We start from the raw sequence: 25,510 nt of genomic DNA, 5'->3' as shown, positions 1-25,510 counted from the left end.
TCGCGCCATGAAAAAGTTTGAAAAACACTATTTATGGTTTTTATATTATTATTATTATTTTTTTTGCAGTATATATTATTTTAACATTGATTATACTAAAAGGAGGCTTATGCGTTACTTTACCTAGGATCCTGTTAATACTGCAGTTTTTATAATCCAGATTAATATTACGTTAAATATAAAGTTTGCTCTAATAGAACTTAAAAGGTAAGCAAGTTTAGTTGAAATTATCATAGAAATAGTCTATGAATGAAATTAGTAAAAAAACATTAAAAATTTTTATTTGTAATACAAACCAAATTATAGCTTTTAACAGATAAAATAAAACGAATACCAAGTAAGTACAATATTTTATTATAAATATAATCTCAATGTTAGCGTTGAAACCCTTTTGCCTTGATTGGTCAGTTTATTTTCAGATAGATTGATTACTTATACCACTTTAACGATTTAATTACAAAGTGAATTTTATAACAAAGATTCAAAGTATAAGATAATTTTATTATCACACATTAAGACAATATTAATAAATAATACTAAGAAAAAAAATATGTATACGAAAATTACTGAGAAATTACTTAATTATTGCAAAACTCGTGAGAAATAAGCGCAAATTTTGATATTTGATTTTTTTAGCCATATAATATAAAATTTAAACAATGTTAGATATTATTGCACGAACTTCCAATGTACAAGTTTAAAAATGAACTGCAAATAGTTGGTGAATTTGTTAAAGCCAATGGGTTAAATTTCCTTTAAAAAAAATTTACAATTGGTACTAAATGGAGCCGATGACCGACGCATGTATCATGTGTGTGTTAGATAAATTCTTTTTTCTTCAAACACGTAATTATCGATTTTAAATACATTCTATCCGCCTAGTCTCTTCTACATATTTTTTTAGTCCTTAAATTAATTGCAGTGCATTTTTAAATTTCGAGTAAAAATATAAGAGTTTAGTCACAAAAAATGATTAAAACAATGAGCAATAATACCAATACGTAATTTCTTAAGCAGAGTAGAAGTTTTACAATAGCATTTGTTCTCGCTTAATATCTATTATAAAAAGCTAGTTTAAAAACAAATAAGCGTAATTATACACAATACACATAAGTATTCTGATGAAGCTAATGACTGAAATAAATACTAATACTTAAGCATATTAATAAGCTCATTACTAAAAAAAAAACCCTCAAAAGATCTATATTTTAAGCGTAGATTCAAACGATAATAATATCTTTTCATACTTACTGTAACTAAAACTTAACTGTACGCAAAAAATGTATCCATTATTTATTTTACGAAACATTTTGTCATGCTATAAGTCGTAAACTAAAAATGCCTATTCGATACTCGTGATGGTGGCTAAAAAAGTACCTATTACTACTTATTGCTACAATCTGAAAGAATTTCATGGAAAACAGATATTCGTTTACATAATTTGTATGGTATGAGTAATAAATTTAATAAATAATCAATAATAAAGTAGTTGGAAACATTAACTGTTAGCGTCGTCGTATCTTACTAGAATTTAACGTGGTATTATTATTATTATTATATTAATGTTTGTGTTAATTCTTGGTATTTTTCTAACGGTACCAAAGAATCATTCTTTTCGAAATATAGAGCTATCAAATAGTTGCAAATTCTAAGAACATATAAAGACAGTATGTTTTTCAACAAAAATGTTTCTTCTTAGTACTTTCATTTATGGATTATTGCCATAACACGAAACATCACTAAACTTGATGTGTTTTAATAAAATTTGTGCAAAATGTATGCGGCGCTTTCCACAAGAATTGCTAGGCACGAATATTAAAATTCAATTTTAAATCATCAACAGTATTATTGACTTATGTATTACTACACAAAAAAGCTTAGTAACAACGTCATTAGATTCGATTTCGATAAAAATAAATTTATTCAATTATTTATTTATTAAATTAATCTGTGTTTATAACTTGTACGTTTTTTTTTTTTGCTTTGGAAGATTGACACAATTTGTTTAATGTAATAGTGACAGACTGTTATATTATCTGTGGTCATGAATTATATCGTACAAAGGATCCAAATTATGTAAATAGTACAATAATAATTTAAAAAGTATACAATCACTATTTTGAGTTAGTTATACCCTTTTCGAATGACTCTTTATAAACATTATAACACTTTATTTGTTATTAAATATCGACGATCTGCACAACACTTACTTAAAGTATTAAAAAATAAAATTCTAACCATTAAAATTAAATTGACATACTAGAAATTACACTATATATAACTACACATTACTTCAAAATCCTTACAAACATCTTACAGATGGATATATCGACTTTTATTAAAAATTTGCAATTTTATGAATCTGTCAACATGATAACAATGCATAATAAACGAGGCACAAATTTTACAACGTATTTAATGAAAATACGCATTAAAATAGTTAAACGGTTACTATTAAACAGTTAAAATTTAAATAACCTTTAAATAAGTTTATACGTAGTGATTTTTAAATACACTGTTTTGTTTTTGTATGGGTCTTATTTTTATACTACTGACATATTTTTTTTACGTTTCAAATATTTTCAAATAAGTATTTTCTTTAGATGTTTTAAAGTAATAATTAAATTATATTGTTTCATGTTTTTATTTTGTATATGAATATGTTATTTAAATAATATTAAAATATTATTTTAATAACATATTAAAATAATATTTTAATATGTAATACATATTAAAATATTATTTTTCTAAATATTTATTTTATATTATTGACAAAGTAAGAAATCACTTGCAATAAAAACCTATGAACGCTATTGATAAAGATATAAAAAAAAAAAAACTTAAGAAATAATTGACGATAAGTACATTGTTAAATAAAATACTTTTATTATTACTTCTTAGAAAATACTTTTTATCAATTTATCGATAATAATTATCACTAAAGTTTATAAATCAGTTGATACTAAACTATTCACAAGTTTTCGCCTTAGACTTATTAAAATGTGTTAAAAATCACGTTTCTAAATTAATCACGTTACCTAAATCATAAATTGCATAAATTGGAAGTCATCTTAAAAAAATTAATTAAAAAACGATAACACATTATATGAAGAAAGATGGCCCTAATTAGATTATTCTATCTCAATTTTAAAACCACTCAACCAAATCTTGTTATAATTATAAAAATTGTAAGTGAGATTTTCTACAAATTATAATGCTCAGAGAAACAGGTTAAAGTGTAACTACATTAAAAAAGAAAATGGAAAATTATTTATTACAAACACTTATTTATATGTTCGAAAACTAGTTGCATGAGGAAATTATAAAAAACAGTGCAACTAAGTAGAAATAATACGAACTTTCTTCAAGAACTCACAACAGAACCTGTGAATTTAATGCCTTATGAGATCGTACCGCCGTAGTGGCATTATATCAAGGTCTATTAAATATAGACACGTATGGCAAAATAATGTGTTGAATGTATTATCAATCAATCAAGACGACTCTACAAAGATCATAAAGAAAAAAATATCTCAAGTAAAATTATTATCAAATATTAAGATATAAAATAAAATAATTATTCCTAATAATCGGGAATCAAATTCGCCTTTTTACACTTTACTTGTCGTATGAATATATAATTACTAACGTAGTTCATAAAAAAAAATAAGCAGTGATAAATTGGATTGGAACGCTTCTAATAAAAGTTTCGCTCAAAATACAATCATTTATAAATCTACGAAAAAAAAAAAACTATAACCGAGTACTACGAATATACAGGTAATGCAAACGTGACGAGAAAAAGGGAGCGGGATTTTTTATTAATAACTAACTTAACTTTAAATTCATCTCTCACTGGTACCTCGCCAGCGTATATCGATAGCGTAGATACCATTCCAATTATATTAAGCAACTTCGCTCATATTTTTCCGACATCTCCGCAAAACGCATACTAATACTAACACAAATACAGTATCTAGTTAGTCATTAACTAATATGGAAGGTTGTTGAACTTCTGGTAATAATAACAGTCAATCATTGAGTGTTGGAAATCACACGCATACTAATGGTAGCGGAATTAAACAAAATAATTCTAATTGACTAACCAATGATATGGACTTCTACAAAATAACATCTCCTTCAATAAAGTAAATACGGTAAATGCGTTTACCATAACTATCCGTGTACTAATTCTATTGGGTGCCTAGCCTATGTCAAATACCGCAGCTCAGCAAGATTTTATTTTCCCTAGACAATTTCCAACAAAATCAACTTTATAGTATTGTACAACATTTTACTTTTTGATTATATCAGGATGATATTTTTTTTTCAACAGGGGGCAAACGGGCATGCGGCTCACCTGATGGTAAGTAACTACCGCCGCCCATGGTCACCCACAACACCTACGGCATTACAGGTGTGCTGCCGGCCTTTTAAAAAGGAATATGCTCTTTTCTTGAAGGTTATGTTGTTGTATTGGTTCGGAAATACTGCTGCTGGAAGTTGATTCCAAAGAGTGGTTGTGCGTTGGAGAAAGTGCCTTGAAAAACGCACGGTGGAGAACCGCCACTCGTCCAGATGGTTGGGATGAAATTTTAGTTTATTTTAGTAAATTCGCACCTTACCATGTCGTACCGTTAAAATATAAAGGTAAATACAAATAGACTAGTGTTATTACCGGTAATTACATAAATACCGATATTTTCTCATATTCCTACCATTAAAATAGCTGAATGAAGAATATCCTCATTCTCATACCTACCATTAGGAATACGAGGAACTTACAGTACTCCAAACTACGCCGAGGCTGGTTCGACTAGAGCTGCTTGCGACAAAGATATTTGATTCGAACTCGGCAATGGTTTCATAAGCATCATTTTAATGCACGGCGCTAGTAAATATATTAATACTGCTGCAGCTATTATAGATATTACGCACAATGTCCATTGCGCTGCCTTTATGGATACAGCCCCGTCTGATACAACCTTGATTAGTTGACACGTGCTTCTGATCGACGCGGTCACGTTGTACGGGCCCGTGATACGCGCGTTCGGACCGCAGTTAGATGTCTCCCAGCCGATCCAGCCGGCTGATCGATTAAATAGAACCTGTAGATTACAATTCAGAACTTTTTTATATGGTTCATTACTATTTATGTGATGATGTTCGTTTACACAAGGGATGAGTAGCAACGTCTCTCTTAAAATATCATCATCTCAGCCATTATCTGTCCATTGCCTAATATAGACATTCCCCATAAACTGCCATAATAGCTGAGCCACCTGTATCCAATAACTCCCGTCAATGCAGTTTAAGTCGACACTTTATATAGTGGAGGATCGTTCTACACTATGTTTGCTCTTAGTCTTAAAACATCACTAAGACTTAACTGCGGTTGCTAATCCGCCTGCCAAACGTGGCAACTAATGGCAAACCTCCTCTTATGGGAATGGTCTGTTCAGCATCGAGCAGCTAACGGCTGATATGATGATAATGATGTTTATTCAATCAAATCTACGAAATCTTGTTCCAAAATTTTCAAATTTGAAAGATTGAGAAAAATGGAACCGGTAGATGCCGGTATGCGGCAAAACAACATTTGCTGGATCAGATAATACATTTATAAATATTTGTTAATTTAATTTCCTTGAATGAAATGTATTTTATGTTATAAAATCACCTGTAATCCTTCCATAGCAGTGTATCCCAAAACGGTCTCCTTTCCCCCAGCTTCCAGACCTAATTTATAACAGAACTCTGGTACTGTTCCATTCTCACTGCTGCTATTGCGGGCAGACACTACTCGCATGTAATTCTGAAATAATTTTAAATTAAATGAAAACAAAAATAATAAAAATATTTTTCCATTTTTTTTTTATTTGTTAATTAGTATCTGTACACTTCACAAAACTTTCACAGTTTAAGTTCTGGATCGTGCGTATTTATCTATATTTTAGATCTAAAAACAATGCCACTAACAAATGTATTATTATTGTAGTACTTACAGTGCTAAATAGTACTGTTAAGTGATAGAAAAACAATATTCGAATTAAACAAAAAAAATTAATAAACTTAATACTTATGTAAAATATCAATAGAAAAGAAAACAGATTACATATACATTCAATTCCACATGTACTACTTTATGAAAATTTCACTATGCCAACGGACCTGAACAATTAAATAAATAAAGTGTAGTAATATTTTCTCATTAAAATTGTTTGCATCGAATCAGAAATTTGCAATGATACCAAATCTCAATTTTACATATATAACACAAATTTAAAGTATATTGACTCTCATGACATGTGATTTTTTAAACTACCATTTAATTAAAAAATCTGTTTCAGCTAAATAAAATAGGCAACAAAGGCAACCGCGTTTCTCCTTTTCCAAAAGGAGAATACAAACATTTTTTAATTTGAACTTTTTTCACCCTTAACAGGGGCTAATTTAGAAAATAAGTAACCATGTTCTTTCTGAGTGTACACATACCTATTTTCATCGAAAATCAATTAAGCCATGAAACCTAAGTAAACACATAGGTAAATTATTTTTTAAATTGCCGTCGAGTATCCTTGCATACCCTAAAGGTTGACTAGTAGAGAATGCCTATAGCATTAACGCCGCTTTTTGTAAAACATTTTATTGGTCAATAGTTTAAATAAATAAATAAACAAGGTTTTCCCTAGAGACTACAATATAAGGTTCTTCAAAAAGGGTATATAAAGGTTTCTTCAGGGTCGGTTCAATGCGACATGACACCACTAGTGTTGCAGGTGTCCATTGGCTACAATGATTGTTTACCAAGAGACAGGCTATATGCTTGTTTGCCACCTTTGTGGTATAAAAAAAAAGTTACTATGCAGATTAAACATACCTGTGGTGGTAGTTCCAACGTGAAATACTCGTGATCCGATTCTTCACTAAGTAGGTCTATCGCCAACCATGGCAATGACCAATTCTGAGGTTCTGTCCAACATGCAGCCTGGAATTTATATAAAGACAATTACGTTAGATCAAAATGTTTCAACATGCTTTGTTTTTTAAAGGAAATTTTTAAATAACAAAGTGTTCTAGAAGCACAACAGATGGTATGTATTATTGGTACAAGAGGGTGACACCTACACATAAGTAGTAGTAATTTAAAGACATATATAAACTTATTAAGTTATACACAAAAGGTGAAAGACAGGGGATTATTAAATTCTCGTAATCATAATAATACTCACTTCAGCGTGGTACCAGAACTCGTCCAATATAAGAATATTAGATGCCAAAACTGCATTTTTTAACTTATCCACCACCTGAAAAAAAAATACATTTACTATTAAATTGGTCACTACTAAACATGACTTCTAACTAATGTTGCCAACCCACCTACCAAATGCAGCAACTACTAACAAAACTCCCCTTATGGGGAAGACATGTTCAGCAATGGACAGTTAACGGCTGAAATGAAAAATGTGGCTTTCCCTATAAACTATATAACAAAATGTCCAGAGACACTTATACAAAATTCGTCTGTTACCTCTGTCCCATTGAATTTCGTGCCGCAAAACAGTTGTGTTTATATGGCTGCGTTTCGGTCTAAAAAGTGGGATATGGCAATCAAATTACAGAGTACAGAGACACCTTAGTCCTCAGGAATTGCAACGCATGAGGTATCATAGGCGATTTAGTATACTCTGTTATGTCTATGGTACTGTTCCTGTCCATATGCAACGGTTATCACTTTCGATCAAGTGAGGCATCAGCTTGTTTACCGTTCTAAATTGCACAGGAAAAAATACTTATTAAACCCCTGTAATTTGATTTCTACATTTAGGGTCATTGGCATTCTGCTTGTAATAGGACCTACAGATCTACAACTACTAAAATTAATAAATGAATGAAAACTTTTTACAGTTCCCCTCAAAGAAAGATAAGTGTCTAAGTTTTTTTATAAAACATGGAAATGAAAATAAGTTGATAGCCCACCTGATGGAATGTTGTAACCACAGTTTAAAGACAAACAGTTCCATAGACATCAAAAAGTATACTATAAAGTATACTCCTCATAAAACCGACTTAGTCTAAAGGATAAGCAAGCTAAAGTAGCAACAAACGAGTCACATAGCTCGAAGAACCGATAGTAAAAAAAAGTTTTTGAGTGGTGATTCCATATGCAGTGTAGGATCACCCCCACTAGTTGGAGCAACAACCTCAAATATATTGCAGGAAATCAGAGAATGCAGGTGGCTCAGGACCTTTCCTTATGATAGTCTATGGGAGGGGGGGCATCATTGTTAGTAATGGGGAGGTTAGTCCTCATTGCTATCAATATACCCTACCAGGTCGACCTCCACGCGGTCCCCCCTGGAAGCCATCATAACTAATTTAGCGTTAAATTCGTCACAATGGGCTAACTGACCTGCCTTTGCATCTTCACCAATCATCCCTCACTGTGTATACCGATAGCAAGTCAAAAAAATAAGTCTGTGTTTAGCAGTGGATAGACAATGCTGATATGATGATGATGATGACTCCTACTAACATGTCAATGTTTCTGAATCTATTATTTTTGCAAACAATCATATAAAAGCTAAACAAACCTGTCGAAATAAGTCATCAGGCAATCTAATATTAGTAGTACCACTGTCCACAATACTTTTCTCCTCGTTTAGTTGCTGACACATTTCTATATCCAGATCTCTGGATGCGTCATTGTCTTGACTATTTTTAGTTAAGCCAACCTCATCTACTGTGTTAAGTTGTTTTTGAAATAGTACTCTGATTGATAACACGCCAACTTCATACCAACGTTTGCGCAATATTGGCGTACGAAATATACTTTGGTGGGTTTCATCTGCATTATCTGTAAAATAATATATATAATAAATACATAACTGAATAAATGATAACATTAAATACATGCAAATTGCAGATTTATGGCAATACAATAGGTGCTCTTTTAAGAATAATCATATCCACCCACCCCTGGTTACCCCATTCTGTCTTGTGGGTGTCATAAGGGGCTTAGTGGCTTCCCGTAATTTAATTGTCGCGGGTTGGGCAGCGGTTGCCATCACACCTGACAAGCATGACAACTATTGTCAACACCTCCCCTCACCCCTTTATGAGGGAGGCCTATGTCCAGCAAGGAACAGTTATGAGCTGATATAATAAAAATTTTTTTTTTTTTGAGTTTATTCATTACAAGTAATAAATCAATTCGTGTTTCAACCGTAAAGCAGTTGTGTTTGCATGGCTGTGTTTCGGTTTGAAGGATGGGATATGGCGTGAATTTACTGGGTACAGAGGAATAATACCTGAGTCCTCAGGAATGGATATGGGGGTATCATGGGCGAAACAGTATACTCTGTTATGTCCATGGTACTGCTCATGTCTATAGGCGACGGTTACCACTTTCCATCAGGTGGGCCGTCAGCTTGTTTGCCATTCTAAATTGTATTACAAAAAAAAATTAAAATATATATATAAGCCCCTTTATAATATTAATATAAGTTTCGATAATTTTAAAAAACTATATATTACAATATGTATGTATGTTACTTCAAATCTATATGTACGATAAACCTACCAATCACTCTAAAATTTCCATAATGTGTTGCATTAGTAGGACTTTTGGCTCCACATAATTTCAACTCAAAAGACGTTGGTATTTTTAATGTTCTATCTAATGAGTCCAACCAGGATTCCACCACGAGATGATCTCCCCAAGCGCCTACTGGTAGGTATGCAAGCCCCAGAAGACCCTAGTAATGAAAGAAAAAATACTGTATAAGTAGCAAGTCTATTTTTATCAATCTTTCTTTTATTTACCAAACTAGTTTTTGCTTGTGACTTCATCTGTATAGATTTCGGTAAAAATTGGTTTATTATTTCTTGAATGTATTAAATTTAATTTGATGCCTCGAGCCACGTAGCTCCCTCAAAAAATTCTTATAAAAATAAGAACCATATAAGTAATAAAACAAAAAACAATATTCATTATAAAAAAAAAAATTAATATATACCTGCCAACCTGATCCATTCATGAAGAATTTATGACTCTTCGTTATAAGCGCCATATCAGTTCTGACTTCTGGCAAATTTGATAGAGAAGGGAATCGGATGAAATCGGATGCCAATCGACCCAACCACATACCTTGAGAATATTTTGCTTGAATCTATAAAGAAAAACAATATTTTAGAAACTTATATAATATAGAATTTACTTTTTTTAACTGATCATTATTTCAGTCATTGACTGTCCACTGCTGAACATAAGCCCTATAAGGAGTTTTTCCAGTAGGTAGTTGCCATGCTTGGCAGTCAAGTTGGCAACTGCAGTTAAGCTTTTATAGATGTTTTGAGAGAGATGCTGCTGCCTATCTCTTAATTATTATTATTATCTAAACTCAATTGTTTAAAAAAAACTAATCATAGGATATGTTGTATGATTACCACTAAAAACTGCACTTTCTTCATTTTTGCCATTAAAATAAAAATTATCAGTAAAAGCTTTATAAGAATATTAATGCTTATCTATCAAAAAACATTTAAATAATTAGTAAAAGTTTAAGTTAAGAATTGTTTAATTGTTTTTGAAAACTGACAAATAAACATGACAATGGCTATATATATATTACATACCTCCTTCCCACTGTCATTAATACTAGTTGAATTGGCAAAATGAAAATATTCATCATTATCTTGTCGTGGATAAGTTGCTATTGCCAATGTTGTGCTACCAGTATCCACCAGTACATTAAGCTGGAAATTAAAATTTAATGTTTCAATTTCAATCCAGTACCAGTACAGTAGTATATCATTAAATAAGAAGGTGTTGTTAATAATGGAGGCTAGCTGCTTCATTGCTAGTAATACATATGCATATCCCATCAGGTATTTTTTTAATGAGAAAAAATGGAGCGATGATCCCTCCTGTGCTATTAGTATACTCTAATTAAGCACCAATAGGATATGATCATGAGAATAAATGCAGGTCTGATAGCCCATCATGATGAATTTAACAAGAATTAGTCCCAATGATTTTAAAGAAGAACCACGTATAGGTCGATCTCATATTATGGTATTACAGTATTATATTAGGGTATTACTAGCAATGGAGCTGCATTAATAATCCCTTTCCCTCTTCTCCCGTCAGGTTGACCTTCATAAGGTTCCGCCTGGAAAACAGTAGTATTTAGCATGAATTTTCATCATGAAGTATCAACTGACCTAATTCTATCCTTACTTATCAACTGTAACTGGCACTCAGGGGGGGGGGGGAAGGGATTGTTAGTAATGGAGACTGAGAATCTCATTGCTAGCATCATACTCAACCAGGTAAACCTCCTCGCGGTTCTCCCCGGAAACTAACATAGTTAATTCTTGATGAATTCATCATGGTGGGCTAACGGGCCTGTTTTCATTCTCATCTACGACCCTTCACTGGTGCTCGGCCAGCGTATCCCGTTTGCGTAGGCGGGGTTACCATACCATTTTCACCCATCAAAAACAAACTGGCACTCAGGCAAGCAGGATTGCCATTTCACAAATTTTTCTTAAAAATACTTTAGATTTTCACTATAAGTATATAATTACATATGAAGCATTATAAATATCTTAAGTACCGTAAATCGTTTTAAATCATTTACTTATATTCAAGAGAAATATGTATCCCAATGAGACTACTATTGGTTCAAAGTGATACCAATATCTTCCTTGTATTAACTTTAAGACATCTGACAACTTCATTTTCCATTCTTCACAATTTTAAAAATAATTTATACCTTTTGACTGGGATGACCTAGGTAAACTTCTATAGCGTATGCTTGACCAGCGTCTCCATGCAAATTATAATCTTCACCGCACACAGCATTTAGTAAAAATGAAAATAGAATGGATATGTACAACATTTTTACGTAATCTTGTACATTCTGAAACAAAGTAGATTATGTAACATCAGCGTTGTGCCGATAATATCATAAAATGAATTTTGTTTTCGACTTTGTTTTTGTAAATAAAGAAGTCGGTCGATCTACCGATACAACTGCCAAACCAAACTTCCAAATCTACCTCTGTCATAAGTCACAAAATACTCTGTACCACAGATTAGAGAGATTATTTCCTGCCCATAGACGTACGTACCTAATGTAAATGAACAAAAATTTTACATGCACATTTTCTATACACTAGCCTGCTATGAATTGAGAAAAATAATATATAATAATATAAATAATATATTATATAATATATAATAAAACTGATTTAAGAGTCGACACTGAAGCTGGATATGAAGCAATGAAACAACTTTTGCATAAAAAAAAAATATAGTGCTGTACAACTTATATATTACTTTATTACTTTTGTTATATATTATAATATGGCTAATATACTCATGTTGATATGTATTGTGAAATATCTAAATATATTATAGTATAAAATCTTGAAATTTAACGAACTGGTTGCATTTATTTTACACAAATGTTTTTTATTCAAATGAGGTATGCTCGTAACGAACTTCTAACTTGGCAGTTGATATTGAGCTTCACTTAACGTTGACCGAATCCGATTAATTTTGTTTTTATAATGATTACTAATAACTCATTTTATAATTCTAATTTAAGTATTTGAATGATTTTACTAATTACTAAGTTAAATCCAAACGACTAATTATGAAAATAAAGGACCTATTATGCACTATAATAAACAATAGCTATTATATATATTATATAATAATTAGTGAACGACCAAAAAAGCCCCTTTCTATTAAAATATAATTTGTAGCGCCCCTTTAGTGGCTCGTCGAACTCACTTCCCTGTCAAACTCTTGTGTCCGAAAAATTAACTTCTGGCGCATGCGTCGCGCGCCGAAACCGAAACGCTACGTGAATGACTAGCTTACGAAACACAATTTTTATTGAAATTTTGTAATAAAAAATAATTTAAAGCAATGTGTATCTTTTTCTACTGGCACAAAAAACCCTACGAAGCTAGTCGAGTCAAAACTTCATTAATTACTACAAATTTAATAAGTATCATAAATAGCTACATACTTTTTACTAAATATACTAAATTGCCTACTAATTTATAATTTTTGCGATTAGTATATACCTACAGTGAATGTAATTTATAATCGAATAATATTAATTATCGGATGACATTAGTAGTCGGATGACATTAATAGTCGAATTATATTAGTAGTCGGATTACACTAGTAATCTGATGACATTAGTAATCAGATGAAATTAGTAATTGGATGCATAAAAATAGTAATCGAACGATTTGAAAATTATACAAATAACACTTTTCTATACTCCCATACAAACGATTCGTAATAATACTTAAAAGTCAATTTGAACTTTAATACCATTCCATAAAGTTCAAGTGTTAGTGGAGTGGTTCCGGGAAGGCAAAATAATTAAATGACATTAGTATGGTATAAATATTGATGTTAGATTTAAAATGCAGGGACTGCGGCGCTATTTAGTATCAGCAGGGCCCCTGCGCGAAGCCGGGACGGGTTGCTAGTAACAAATAAATACTTAATATCATTAGTACCTAACTTTCGAAATATTGCACAGTGACGTATGGACAGATTCTTTTATTTGTTACTTCATACCTCAGATAAAATCGATATCTCTGGTTTATACATACCTCGACTACATACATATTTATATACCAGTCGGTAAGTAGGTCTATTTGAGAGACCATTAATAAGGAGATTTTCAGGTCCACACTATGTATGCTTAAAACATACATATCTATCTAAAACTAAGCAATAGTTGCGTATGTTATATCTGTGTTATGTATAAGCATGTTATAACTTTGTAATGAATAAATAAATAATATAAATTCATTATAGGAAAAAAAAAACAAGAATTTGACGCTTACCTGTGTCTGATATTCTAAAGGTTGTCAAAGTGAATATCAAATTAATAATGACGACATTTTTGGTTTTCTTCGAAGTACGTAATAGGAATTCAATGAATTATAATGGCAATTGAAATACATATCTTCGTTTAAATCCAATATGAATAAGGCAGGAGCACCTAAGACAATTGTAGATATATCCCAATTTTGCAAAAGCACTTTTACTATAAGTTTTGCAGTTGAAATACTTGGAATTGACGTATGGCATGACTGTAATGAAGGCTGGCTGGATTTAGGGCCATATTTGCAAGGGATGAAGATACAATACAATTTATATCCTGGTTTTAGTTATGACCTGGATATACTTATTTGGCCACATGCTGCTAAGGTTAGTTTCTCTAGGTATACATCTAATTTATTGAAACTTCTTCAATTCCTTATAGAACCAACACGGGAGTAAACCCTATCAATAGAAGAAAAGAAAAGAAATTGTTAGTAATGAGGTCGGGCGGCAATTACTAGCTATATTTTTACACAACTTAGAATAGCAAACAAGCTGACGGCCGACCTGATGGAAAGTGGTAACCATCGCCTATAGACATGAGCAATACCATGGACATAACAGAGTATACTGTTTCCATGATACCCCCCATGCGGTGCCATTCCTGAGGACTCAGGTGTTATTCCTCTGTACCCAATAAATTCACGCCATTAGCTGTTAAAAATTAGCTATATAATTTATCAGGTCTACTGCCACCCGGTTTCCCAAAAAACATAATGGTTAATTTTTGATAAATTTATTACGATGAACCAACTATCTGACTACTTTCATCCTCATCTATCATTCCCTATTGGTGTTCTACCGATAACATCGATAGGATTACTATTAGATCATCATCCATTAAAAAAGACTTATCAACAGTTAATTTTAAAGTTATTAGCAATGGCACTAAAATTGGGCCTGGAGAGTCCCTGTTACTAACAAATAATTATTAGTAACATTGGCTATCCACTGTTTACCTAATATCTTATATCTAGGGCTATTGTAACCGCTTACCATCAGGTGGATCGTATGGTTATTTGCCACCTCAGTTGTATTTTATAAAGTAATTTTTTTAAAATTAGTAATGACTAAGTAAACTGATATGGACTCCGCTGTATGGTCCCGGCATAGAATGGGCCACCCCTTCCTTTCTCGTGGGGGTCATAAGAGGCGACTAAGGGAACTTAATGGTCGGGGGATAGGTGACCCTCTTAAAACATCATGATAGCCTAACTGAAGTTGCCAACCCGCCTGCCAAGAAGGCAATTCTGCCAAGAGTGGTAATTACTAGCTAAACCTCCTATGGGGAGGCGTATGTTGAGCAGTGGACAGTTAACGGCTAATATGATGATAATGATAAATAATGAAGTAATATACATTTATGTATATACATTTATGTATATGTTTTAATAAATTTTTACAGATCTGGTGTGGAACACATTACGGTTGGGTGCGGACTTGGCAGTTCTTGCAACGTCGATGGTTGTCATTCTCAATACGCCACGCGTTTCCTGTAAGAGTCACGGAGCTCCAAACATACATAGCTGCAGTCACTCCAATTCCAGGAATAGGCGCGCTGGGATCAAAGTAAGCATGTAATGTACTTTAAGTACTTTCATACTTAAAGCACGTAAGTATAAAGTCATGTGTGTAATTTAGAGAGCAATGCTAAGAAAAGCTTAGCTAATTTAATGAAAGCTAATGCTTCAGATCAGATACAGTTCGCTTATATATTTTTTTTTTTAAACTCAAAATTAAGATTCTACATGATATTTTTTACATAATACAGCAAATGTTAGCTGCTAATCTACAACCATATAGCACGATTAGTATCTATTTATTACCACTTTAATTTATCACTTTTAATTGATTTTCGTCTGTACTTTAAAATTTTTTCATGTGTATATTACACGATATCTTTGTTACTTTTGATCTAACTTTTATTATTTTACTCTTTTTAATCAAAAAACTTCTGAACTGTTTTGTATCCATATACATTTTGTTAAAACTAACCTTTTGATGGAACACCAAAAGTAGGTATCTATGTGTCTCATAACGCTCATTATAAAAAAAAATCGATTAGGGGTCTTCTTTTTTATATCAATTGAACTAAAAAAAATAATTTACGCAAAATAAAATAAAAAAAAATTATTTAAATAAACTTCATTATAAACATTTTTAAATAATGGTTTTATGAGTTTATCGTACAGTTCGAAATGTAAATTTAATTGAAAAATAAAACGGGCTAGAAACTCAGCTGTTGCTTTAAATCTGGCAAAAACTAATTTAATTAATTTAATTGCGAAATTAATACGGTCTGAGTTTTAAATATTTCCAAAAATAATATATAAATGGTAGAATAAGCGCTACTGTACTTATATTCTGTCATATTCATAATATTATTTGTATCTATATGCAACGGGAAACTATGTAATTTGTACATAGTAACCTTTTGTCATTCTTACTTGAAATAAAGAAATATTATCAAGATAATTATAAAATTAAAGTTACTGCCTTAGTACATAATATTACGTCTACAGTACATTATAAATTTGTAGCGCAAAGAACGACAAGAACTCTGAAGTATACCTTCCCCCTTTGAAATTTGGGGAACGTAGATATTTCGCCGCTGTCACGGAGTCTGAAGAAAGTTTGTCAAAGTTTACACAAGATTTAATTTGGAAAGCTGTAGAAAATTACATACCTGCATCGTATTTAGATGGATTGTTCGATGTGCCATTCCCTGTAACAGGTAATCTTTTACTATTATAAAATCGTAAGATTTGAAAAGTTACATTATTATCACTATAGCATTGAGCTTCAGAATTCTTTATGATTTGAATCATAAACATTTTTGTTTTTTCATTAAAGTACGTAAAAAGAAAAAAATATAAAATGAATATGATTATTCCCAAGTTTTCTTGTATCAAAAATATACACTTATTTCAATACGCTTCATGGAGCATCGCTCAGATAAGTGTCCGTAAGGCGAGTTCTTTTTGGTGTCAGATTCCTATCCAATTTAGAGTCTTCATGAGGGCCTCTCCATAAATCAAGTACCGATAAAAATTTGACGAATTTAATCTGACTATGAAATATTATAATAACAAATATCTATCAATATCACATCTTGTTGTGTATGGTAATTATAAATATTAGCATTATTATTTTATGTTAACGGTGTACAATGGTGGGAAGCGGCATCAGTGGAGGAAGAAATGAAGAGGATGAAGTCAAGTCAGTTGGTCTATCGTGGCTAATACAATAGTAATTAATCACGATAGTTTCCAGGGCGGGGCACCAGTCAGAGATGATAAATGTGGATGAAAGCAGGTCCGTTCGTCTATCGTGATCGATTCATCAATAATCAACCACGATGGTTTCCAGGGGGAACCGCGTGGAGGTCGACCTGTTAGGGTATATTGCTAGCATCGGGACTGTTAAACCCCATCACTAACAATCTGTTTAAAAAACTCACATCACTATAAATTTTATAATATCCTCCAAACGCGTAATATTCTACCGATTACCGAGAAGACGAACAGAAAAATGGTCGGCCCCAGTCCAACGTCTACCGCGTAATATTCTGCAACGAGTTGCTGTTGTGTGCCTATTTACTGTGTGGAGAACTCGTGAACCTCATGGACATTCCCTATTATCGTTCCCAAGTGTCGGGAGTGATTGTTTACCTAACATATATAGTGTGGTTTTCACAAGTAGACCAAAATAGATCAACGCCATTGTGACATTCACGTGGCGTGGCTTCCTGAAACCTGGTGCATCGTGAGCGTGTACCGCTTACGCTAAATCCACAGTTGAGTCCGTACCATTTTGACATACAAACTTCTTTTATGGGACTTAGAACCCGGGCCTAGCTTAGGTCTCATATTGCTACTTTCGCTTCCACTTGTGCTAACATAGTTACAATTTAAATCAGCCACTTTCCTTAACACAATCCCTTTCCCCCCAATCTCAATAAGTTTAAATAATAACTTTATAATTAACTGGTTATTCTCCTTAAGAACAGACGCTACTTAGTTTGAAAAAGAATAAATAATCGTACTATAATGATTTGTGAATTAATAATTTAATTTAGTTCATTAAGCATATTATTATTAAGTATTCCTTATGTGACCAAGAACTAGTAGGAGCTAGTATATATTGTATATGCAGAAGCAAATGCGATTAAAATAGATATGTATAGGTAAGTAATAGCAAGAAGTATCAAAATTCATATTTTATTAAATAGTAAATTAATTTGTAGACGTCCGCCATCAGGATGCAATTATATATCACGTAAGAGAAACTATTCTTAACAAAAATTTAATAGAGAAAAATGAAGAGATACCAGAACCAGAAGAACCTAAGTCAAGAGACAGACGTGAATCTAAAATGGCCAAAGAGAAAGAAAAGAAAAAAGTTATTGAAGTTACGAAGAAAAAATTTGAAATAAAATTGCTAGGCGATACTCTCTTAGCAGGTAAAATTGTTTCGAGACCTTCGTTATTATTGTTAAATCGCATAGTTACCTACTAAAATAGAGGATTATATTCATACTATACTTTCCACGTTTCTATTGTGAATGTATCCATTGAAAATATAAATTGCGTAAAAATTTGTTATACGTCTGTATACTCACTGTACCGAACTGAATATTTATTTGTCTTTGCTTTTGAATAAGTAAAATTCTTAAAATACCTAACTGGACAAACAATCAACTATCAATAAAAATGTAATATATTTAACGAAGCATTTTAACAGAAATGAATTTTTAAGTTGTTTATTAATAAATTAATTTTGTAAAGAGTTTGCAAGTTTAAAAAACAGTGATACTTTAGTTGCATTACATTAAAACTGGAATCTTGGCCTTCTGTTTTAGTACTACGTTATTTTGTTTACAGTAAATTTAGTAGTAGTAGTAGTAGTACTTTAAGTACCTGCTTATGTACAATTTATCAAATATCAAGTTTTAAATTAATTCAACGCCAGCTTATTATATACATTTGCTTTTTGTAGATAAATTACATTTACCTAATCTCAATTAATTAATTAAAAAATTTCTATAAAATAGTTGAGTGCTCTTTCATGCAAATTGAGTTCAAATATTGAAGTGGAATACCATTACTCAATACAGTGTTTTTATTCAGGTACAGGCAGAATAATTCCCTTTGAAATATATGGTGATAGAGCACCGGAACTCGGAGAAATTATAGCCTTAATTAGCAGCAATAATTTACCAGCAGAAGATGATTTGCCAATATTATTTGTGAATATAGAAACATTATATGACATTCCAATTAAAGATCTTAAAAAACTCAGGTTTTATTTTTTTATGATACATTATAATTTAATTTTACTAGTATTATTGCAAACAGGGGAGACTTTTATAGGGTCTGTAAGCAAAGATCTGTTCTGAGCTATCTACATAGTTCAATTTTCTGCTATTATCATCTAGTTATCTATTATCCACTACTGAACTTTGCTTTCCTTGAATCTTACAATAAATAGTACTAAATCAAAAGACTCAAAAGATTATTTCAAATGCTTTTGTTGACTTCATGGGATTCAATATTTATTCACAGCGCTTTTTACTTTGAGTTATTTTTCGAATTGTTTGAAGTTTTGATATGATTTGAAGTAATAAAATAAATTTCAAATTGCGGTGGTTTAAAAACTTCGCTATTTTATTAAGTTTCGCTACTATAAGTCTACATGCAACCGCCAAATCTTCTTCAAGTTAATTCAAGTAAAATAACATTATGCATTATATGTTTTAGGATAACGCAACTCTATACAAGATGGACAATTGCAAACTGGAAACGAGACTCGGAGGTGAATTTGATAAAAAATCAAAATGAAATAAAATTTAAAGATCATCACGTTTTACCTTTACATCGATCAGTATCCGCACAAGTCACAGCTACATTTTTAGATAATCCGTTTGAAATTCAAGTATGTGTATAATTAACAGACACAAATATTATATGCATTTTATGTACTTTTATACCTATTAAAAAGTCTCTCAAAAGATTTAAATTTTTATTAAATTTAATGTTTTTAATTATAATGTTTATGTCTATAAGTGATGATTAACACAACAGGTCTAAAAATTCAAAATTTCGTTTATTTTAATATTACGCCTTAGGTACTTTCACTACAAAGGTATTAAATTTCTATTATGAACAGAATATAATTAAGCTGTTTTTTTTTTTCTAATTATTATTTCTTTTTATTTTTAGTTACGAGGAATACGCACATTAAATTTATCCAGCAATAACCCAAGACTCTTTGGTTACTTAAAATATGACCGTGATTTTGGGATAGCCGCTCCACCTAAATTGCCTAATGAAGATACAGATGTACTTATAGCGGTTACCAAAATCGACGGTAGAAGCTTAGCTAAAAGAACTAATGAATTTATAAGTGGAGAGTATCCTTTGTATCCACCTACAACGTCAATTGGGAACTTGGAACGCAAAGATCTTTGTACGAATGATATTAATGCTATCAGAGCACCGATAAAGACTAACTTGATTGTCCCATCGTATTTAGTTTTGCAAGCACAAATGACATTGGGGGTATCATTGGGATTAGTTGGATGTCGACCTAAAACCCTGGCCTTGAGTTTCTTACGGTTATTTGCTATTATTGTCGAAACAGAAAGTGTTATGGCAATGTTAAAAGAAATATCCACAATTAATGATGAATTAATAGCAACTTCTAAAAAAGATATGGCACTAACTGGGTTTGCTCTTGATGTGGGTGATGCGATAATATTTTATTTGGAAGGTCCTACCGATGGTGATATATTAAAAGTGTGGGAAATGACACAGAATCTTTATCCTAACATGAAACCAATATTTTCTAGTTCGGCTAAATATTCGACTAGAATTTATCCAGGTATATTTTTGTGGTAGTATTATTTTTAAAAGTTGGATATATTAGTTGAACATAATTAGCTTTCATTTGAATGTATAAATGTATAAATTGTGATTCAATTTGTTAATTGGAGTTTTAATCTGAGCGATATTAAAACTAAGTATAAGCAAAATCAATTATCTTACTTTTCGTAGTATTGTAATAACGAAATAAGGAACAAATTTAATTAATGTAATAAAAAGTAGAGGCTCATTATTTTTTATGTTATATTCGTATAAGACTGCAAAATGTAAAAAATCGCGATGATTTCAGTACAATGATAATAACGCACAAATTATCTCTTACTACCTTTAATCATCTTAAATTTTAATCATTTAATTTTGATCAACGTAATATATGTTTATTTCAATTTTCTATAAATATTGAAATCTCCTAATGTGCATAATTAGTAGACGTGATTAATTAGTAGTAGATATGTTAGCTTATTTAAATTAATATGTAGTATTTATATTTATTTTATTTAACCGTGTAGATCCCGGCATAGAATAGGCCACCCCTTCCTTTCCCGTGGGTGTCGTAAAAGGCGACTAAGGGACAGCGAGAGATGGGCAGCAGCCCTCTTAAAACATTTTCAAAATCTAACTGCGGTTGCCAATCCGCCTGCCAAGCGTTGGCAACTACTGGCAAAACCTCCCCTTATTGAGAAGGATATGTTCAGCAGTGGACAGTTAATAGCTGATACAACAATTTATGCTTTACATTGACTTATTTTTACAGAATTCCTGGAAGCTGCCATGCCATTTAGTATTCTCAAAATGTATGTACCCTTGGCAGTACTTTTGGCTTACCCGCCTGTATATGTTCGCCCAGCTCTTCCAATACCTACTAGATCTGTAAGATTTTAATTCAAATCTACATTAGATAGTTAAGAATTCAACAAATTAGTATAAGTTAAAAGTATAAGCGCCTACTTTAAGAATAATGAAAACATTATGAGGTTGAATTAGGACTTAAAATAATTCATGTATGTGTAGAAATTCATACTTGTACTAATAATATAAAGAGTAAGATTATTTTTTTTGTAATAGATGAACTCAAAAACTACATAATTGATTTTCAAAATCTTTTACTTATAGAATATTATTATCAACGAGCAGCATAGGCTACATATAATTTAAAAAATATAGAAATCCCTGCTAAAATTATTAATAATTAATTATAGTATCATAAATTTGTCCATTGAAGCTAAGCAAAATATTATCGTTCTATGTTATGGGTCGCTAGGTCATTATATGTATTATACTAAATATTAAGGTTATATTAAACCACACCTATGCAGAAGTGTTGAATTAAATGAAATTATTTCAATTAGTACCGTATGGTCCCGGCGTAAAATAGAATATATTGTGTCACCCATGATACCATTCATACGTTGCCAATCCTGAGGACTAGAATGTTATGTCTCTGTACTCTATGATTTAATTACCGTACCTATTTCACCCTTCAAATCGAAATACAGCTATGCAAACCCAATTGTTTAACGACAGAAACACGAATGGGACACAGGTACTTAAACAGAGTCTTTCTCTGGTAAATTTAATTAATTATTTATTTGTATTTTCTTTGCAGGCTATTCTGAAAATAGGACGTATAGTATCCGGTAAATTTCGATCACTACCATGTCGCAATGAGATGCCTTCTGCATTTGAGCTAAACAGTTTCAGATTGGAGCTATGTGTTGCACCTCGGCCAACTTCTCTACCTCAAATGGGCAAAGCATTTGGTAACATGATTAATATTTAAGCGCTGATTTTCCCGAAAACCTATTAATTCAGAAACTTTATGCCTGTCATGAAATGCCGAAATGAAGCCCATAGACAAACGTTTACTTCATCATAAATAGCGTTTATGAATTGTTCAAACGTAAATTATATAAAAACGACAGCATTTATTCGTAATTTTAGTTCGCATTTCATTTAATTGTAAAATATTTCATTTAGATTTTCATATATTTTTCGTAAATTGGCTTAGTTAATTACCAAAAAATTACGAAATTTGTCAAGCTAGTTAATATTTCGTGGTTTCGTCACAATTATTCTATTAATCTTTGAGAGCTACTTTCATGATCTTTAGAGCTTTTAATTAGATTATCATATCATATATTTGAATTAGATTTTTATAACTTTTAAATATATAGTAGCAGTTAGCTATATTAACGTGATAGACTTTCAAATATTTGAAGGTTTTATGTACGTTTTATTTACATGTATTATTTATATGCATAACACAAGCATAGACACGAGATACTAATAATACCTTCTATAAAATTACTGATAATATTCATTGCTTTTATATACCCACTTATTTTATTCTAGAATCCGGTACTGCGATCCAATTGCCAACACAATCAATGCAGATAATTAATTGGGATCATAATTAAAGCGCGAAATTTATTTAACTTAAATACCTAGGAGTATTTTAATGATTTGTATTTTGTATTCAATCTACATCATATTAAAGCAGTATTTTGTGATAATTAATTAGTATTAAATTATATATCAGCTAACGTAATTATATATTTAGAGTGTTTAGCAATTATATGCCCTGCGTAGATGATGGACTGTTCGTTACATTTAGCGTAGATTTAGATAAATTTAATCCTGAATTAATTAAAACGTAGTATTTTTACGTAAAGAATAAAGTCCTAGGATACAATTTATATGACAATGACGTTTCGTTATTAAATGCTGAAATTAAATAAATGATCACTTTGGAAATTAAATATTTTAATCCGTGTATTTAGGGATAGATTCTATAGAGGACAGACAGAAATTATGATCTACTTTTAAATAAGTAACAACAATAAAATAATAAATTATTAATATCGTTGAAAATAAACGCTGCCTTGTAAATTAAAACTGAAACTGTAGCTATCTGTTTACTACGAGTAAACCAAATAAAGTAAAAGTTAATAAAGCAGCAGTGAATTAAGTATTAATTATTTCTCCTGGCTGTTAAAGTGTGCAATGCATTATTAATTATTTTACAGTTGAAATTAAATTGGAGTATTTTTATTACAGTTAAAACAGCGTTTTATAAAGTAACCTTTAATATAAAACCTCTGTTTATTACTAATCATATGATATACACAACTGATATTTTTATTATCATATATATATATAATATAACATACGTACTTAATTTCAACAAATATATTGTATTTGTTCAGAGAAAATATTAGCATCTATTTAAATTTCGTTGTATATTAATTAATTATAAATAAATAATTTATGAATTTTCTAATGTTTTATTACTCTCATTTTTTGTAACATTTTAATATTAGCTTGTATGTATCCCCTTTGTTACGCGAGTTTTCATAACAAAACCCTTGCTCCGGGAGAGACGAGTGTGTATTGTCGGACAACTACTGGTTAAAGCTAAAACTTCACGGTTACACCTTTTTGTTGTAGTGTCAGATAATAAATAAATTTTAAACAAAGAAACAAATGGTACGTGTATTTATTATCGTGTTATACAGTAGTTTGAGGGTTAGCGGGAAGTTTTACGTGCACCTGTGCCAATGTACACGAGGATCGCATGAAAATCTCCGTGTTCTTCTTTAAGGAAAACTTTTAATACTAGAAGAAGAGCTAATTTTTTTGCAAGATTTAGAGAGATTTGAACATTGACTTTAATGAAAGAAGAAATGTAAGTAAGTATTTTTTAAATTTTGAATGACGGTACTACAAAATTGAGGATAGGTATTTATCTCGTAGCTCAGAATCTTCAATATTTTTGGAATCGTGGAAGTATTGTAACGTTATTAAGTACGATAAAATTATTAATAGGTTTTATTAGTTTTAAAATAATAAAAAAAAATCGTAGTTTATAAACAAATAGGTTTTAACAAAAGATCCACTATTAACCTATCCAATATTGAAACGAAGATACAGAGTAAGTACATTACTCTTTCTGAATGATGTACATATTCAACAAGGGCAAATAATAATTCTGTTGTATGTAGATTTAAGGATTGTATGTAGAGCTAAAGTAATCCAGTGTCTGGCTGTCACATAATTTCTTTACGAGCGAAAAGACATAAAACCTAAACTCGAAGCCATAAGTTCATAATATAATTCTCGCAACATTTACTATTCTTTCTCTCTTATGTATTGTTTGTCTTGATAAAGAGGGAAAGAAAATTTGAGTATCGTGACATGTCCTTGCACAGTCAAGTTCAATGTTGAACGATTTGCATATTTCGTAGTTTGCTTCTAACTTAATTTCTCTGTTTCAATAGATTGGTTTATGTAGCTCTCATTTTTATTTACACATATTACCTCCAACATTTTATTTACATTGTATCCTAGAAATTGAAAGTAATAATTGTGAATACTAAAGTCTGAGTCGAGTCTGAATGAATACTGAGATATGTCAAATTAACAAAAGATTATTTTTTAAAGTTGATTGCAAAAAGTTTTCCGTCTGTGTCTATTAAAATGCTACCTACACTATTTTATAATTTATTCTGTAATAAAATAGACTTTGAGAATGATTTTTAAAATAAGTATTATGTATTCTAATGATAAATGAAAACGTAAATAGTATAAATCAGGTGGATGTGAAGAGCTCTTTGTCCTATTGTATAAGTTCCAAGGGCAAGTCAAATGAATGATTAAAATATACGAAGTAAGATTATAAATATATTATTATAATATGATGATA

General features: G+C 31.0%; 2 protein-coding genes across 2 annotated transcripts in view; one reads left to right on the top strand and one right to left on the bottom strand.

Moving 5' to 3' along the window:
* Nucleotides 1-337: 337 nt before the first annotated feature.
* The window catches only part of LOC113509734 (beta-secretase 1-like), a 30,675-nt gene continuing 5,502 nt past the window's right edge, over nt 338-25,510 (bottom strand). The window contains exons 3-11 of the mRNA XM_031910744.2: nt 11,781-11,927; nt 10,639-10,758; nt 10,020-10,172; nt 9,584-9,758; nt 8,595-8,857; nt 7,233-7,307; nt 6,881-6,988; nt 5,681-5,815; nt 338-5,108 (exon numbers count right to left, since the gene is read on the bottom strand). Of these exons, the coding sequence (XP_031766604.2) occupies nt 4,797-5,108; nt 5,681-5,815; nt 6,881-6,988; nt 7,233-7,307; nt 8,595-8,857; nt 9,584-9,758; nt 10,020-10,172; nt 10,639-10,758; nt 11,781-11,906 (1,467 nt within the window). The 5' untranslated portion in view covers nt 11,907-11,927 and the 3' untranslated portion in view covers nt 338-4,796. The remainder of the gene's footprint in view (nt 5,109-5,680; nt 5,816-6,880; nt 6,989-7,232; nt 7,308-8,594; nt 8,858-9,583; nt 9,759-10,019; nt 10,173-10,638; nt 10,759-11,780; nt 11,928-25,510) is intronic.
* On the top strand, nt 13,865-23,890 carry LOC113509869 (uncharacterized). Its single transcript, XM_052899378.1, has 9 exons — nt 13,865-14,251; nt 15,330-15,493; nt 16,465-16,658; nt 18,171-18,386; nt 19,054-19,225; nt 19,684-19,858; nt 20,146-20,806; nt 21,563-21,678; nt 22,415-23,890. The coding sequence occupies exons 1-9, from the start codon at nt 14,024-14,026 to the stop codon at nt 22,586-22,588; spliced, it is 2,100 nt and encodes a 699-aa protein (XP_052755338.1). The 5' UTR covers nt 13,865-14,023; the 3' UTR covers nt 22,589-23,890.

This window comes from Galleria mellonella, unplaced genomic scaffold (assembly GCF_026898425.1).
Source record: "Galleria mellonella isolate WM207_F2 unplaced genomic scaffold, CSIRO_AGI_GalMel_v1 utg57, whole genome shotgun sequence".
In the NCBI taxonomy this organism is placed as follows: domain Eukaryota; kingdom Metazoa; phylum Arthropoda; class Insecta; order Lepidoptera; family Pyralidae; genus Galleria; species Galleria mellonella.
This window is presented reverse-complemented; position numbering and strand designations above follow the sequence as displayed.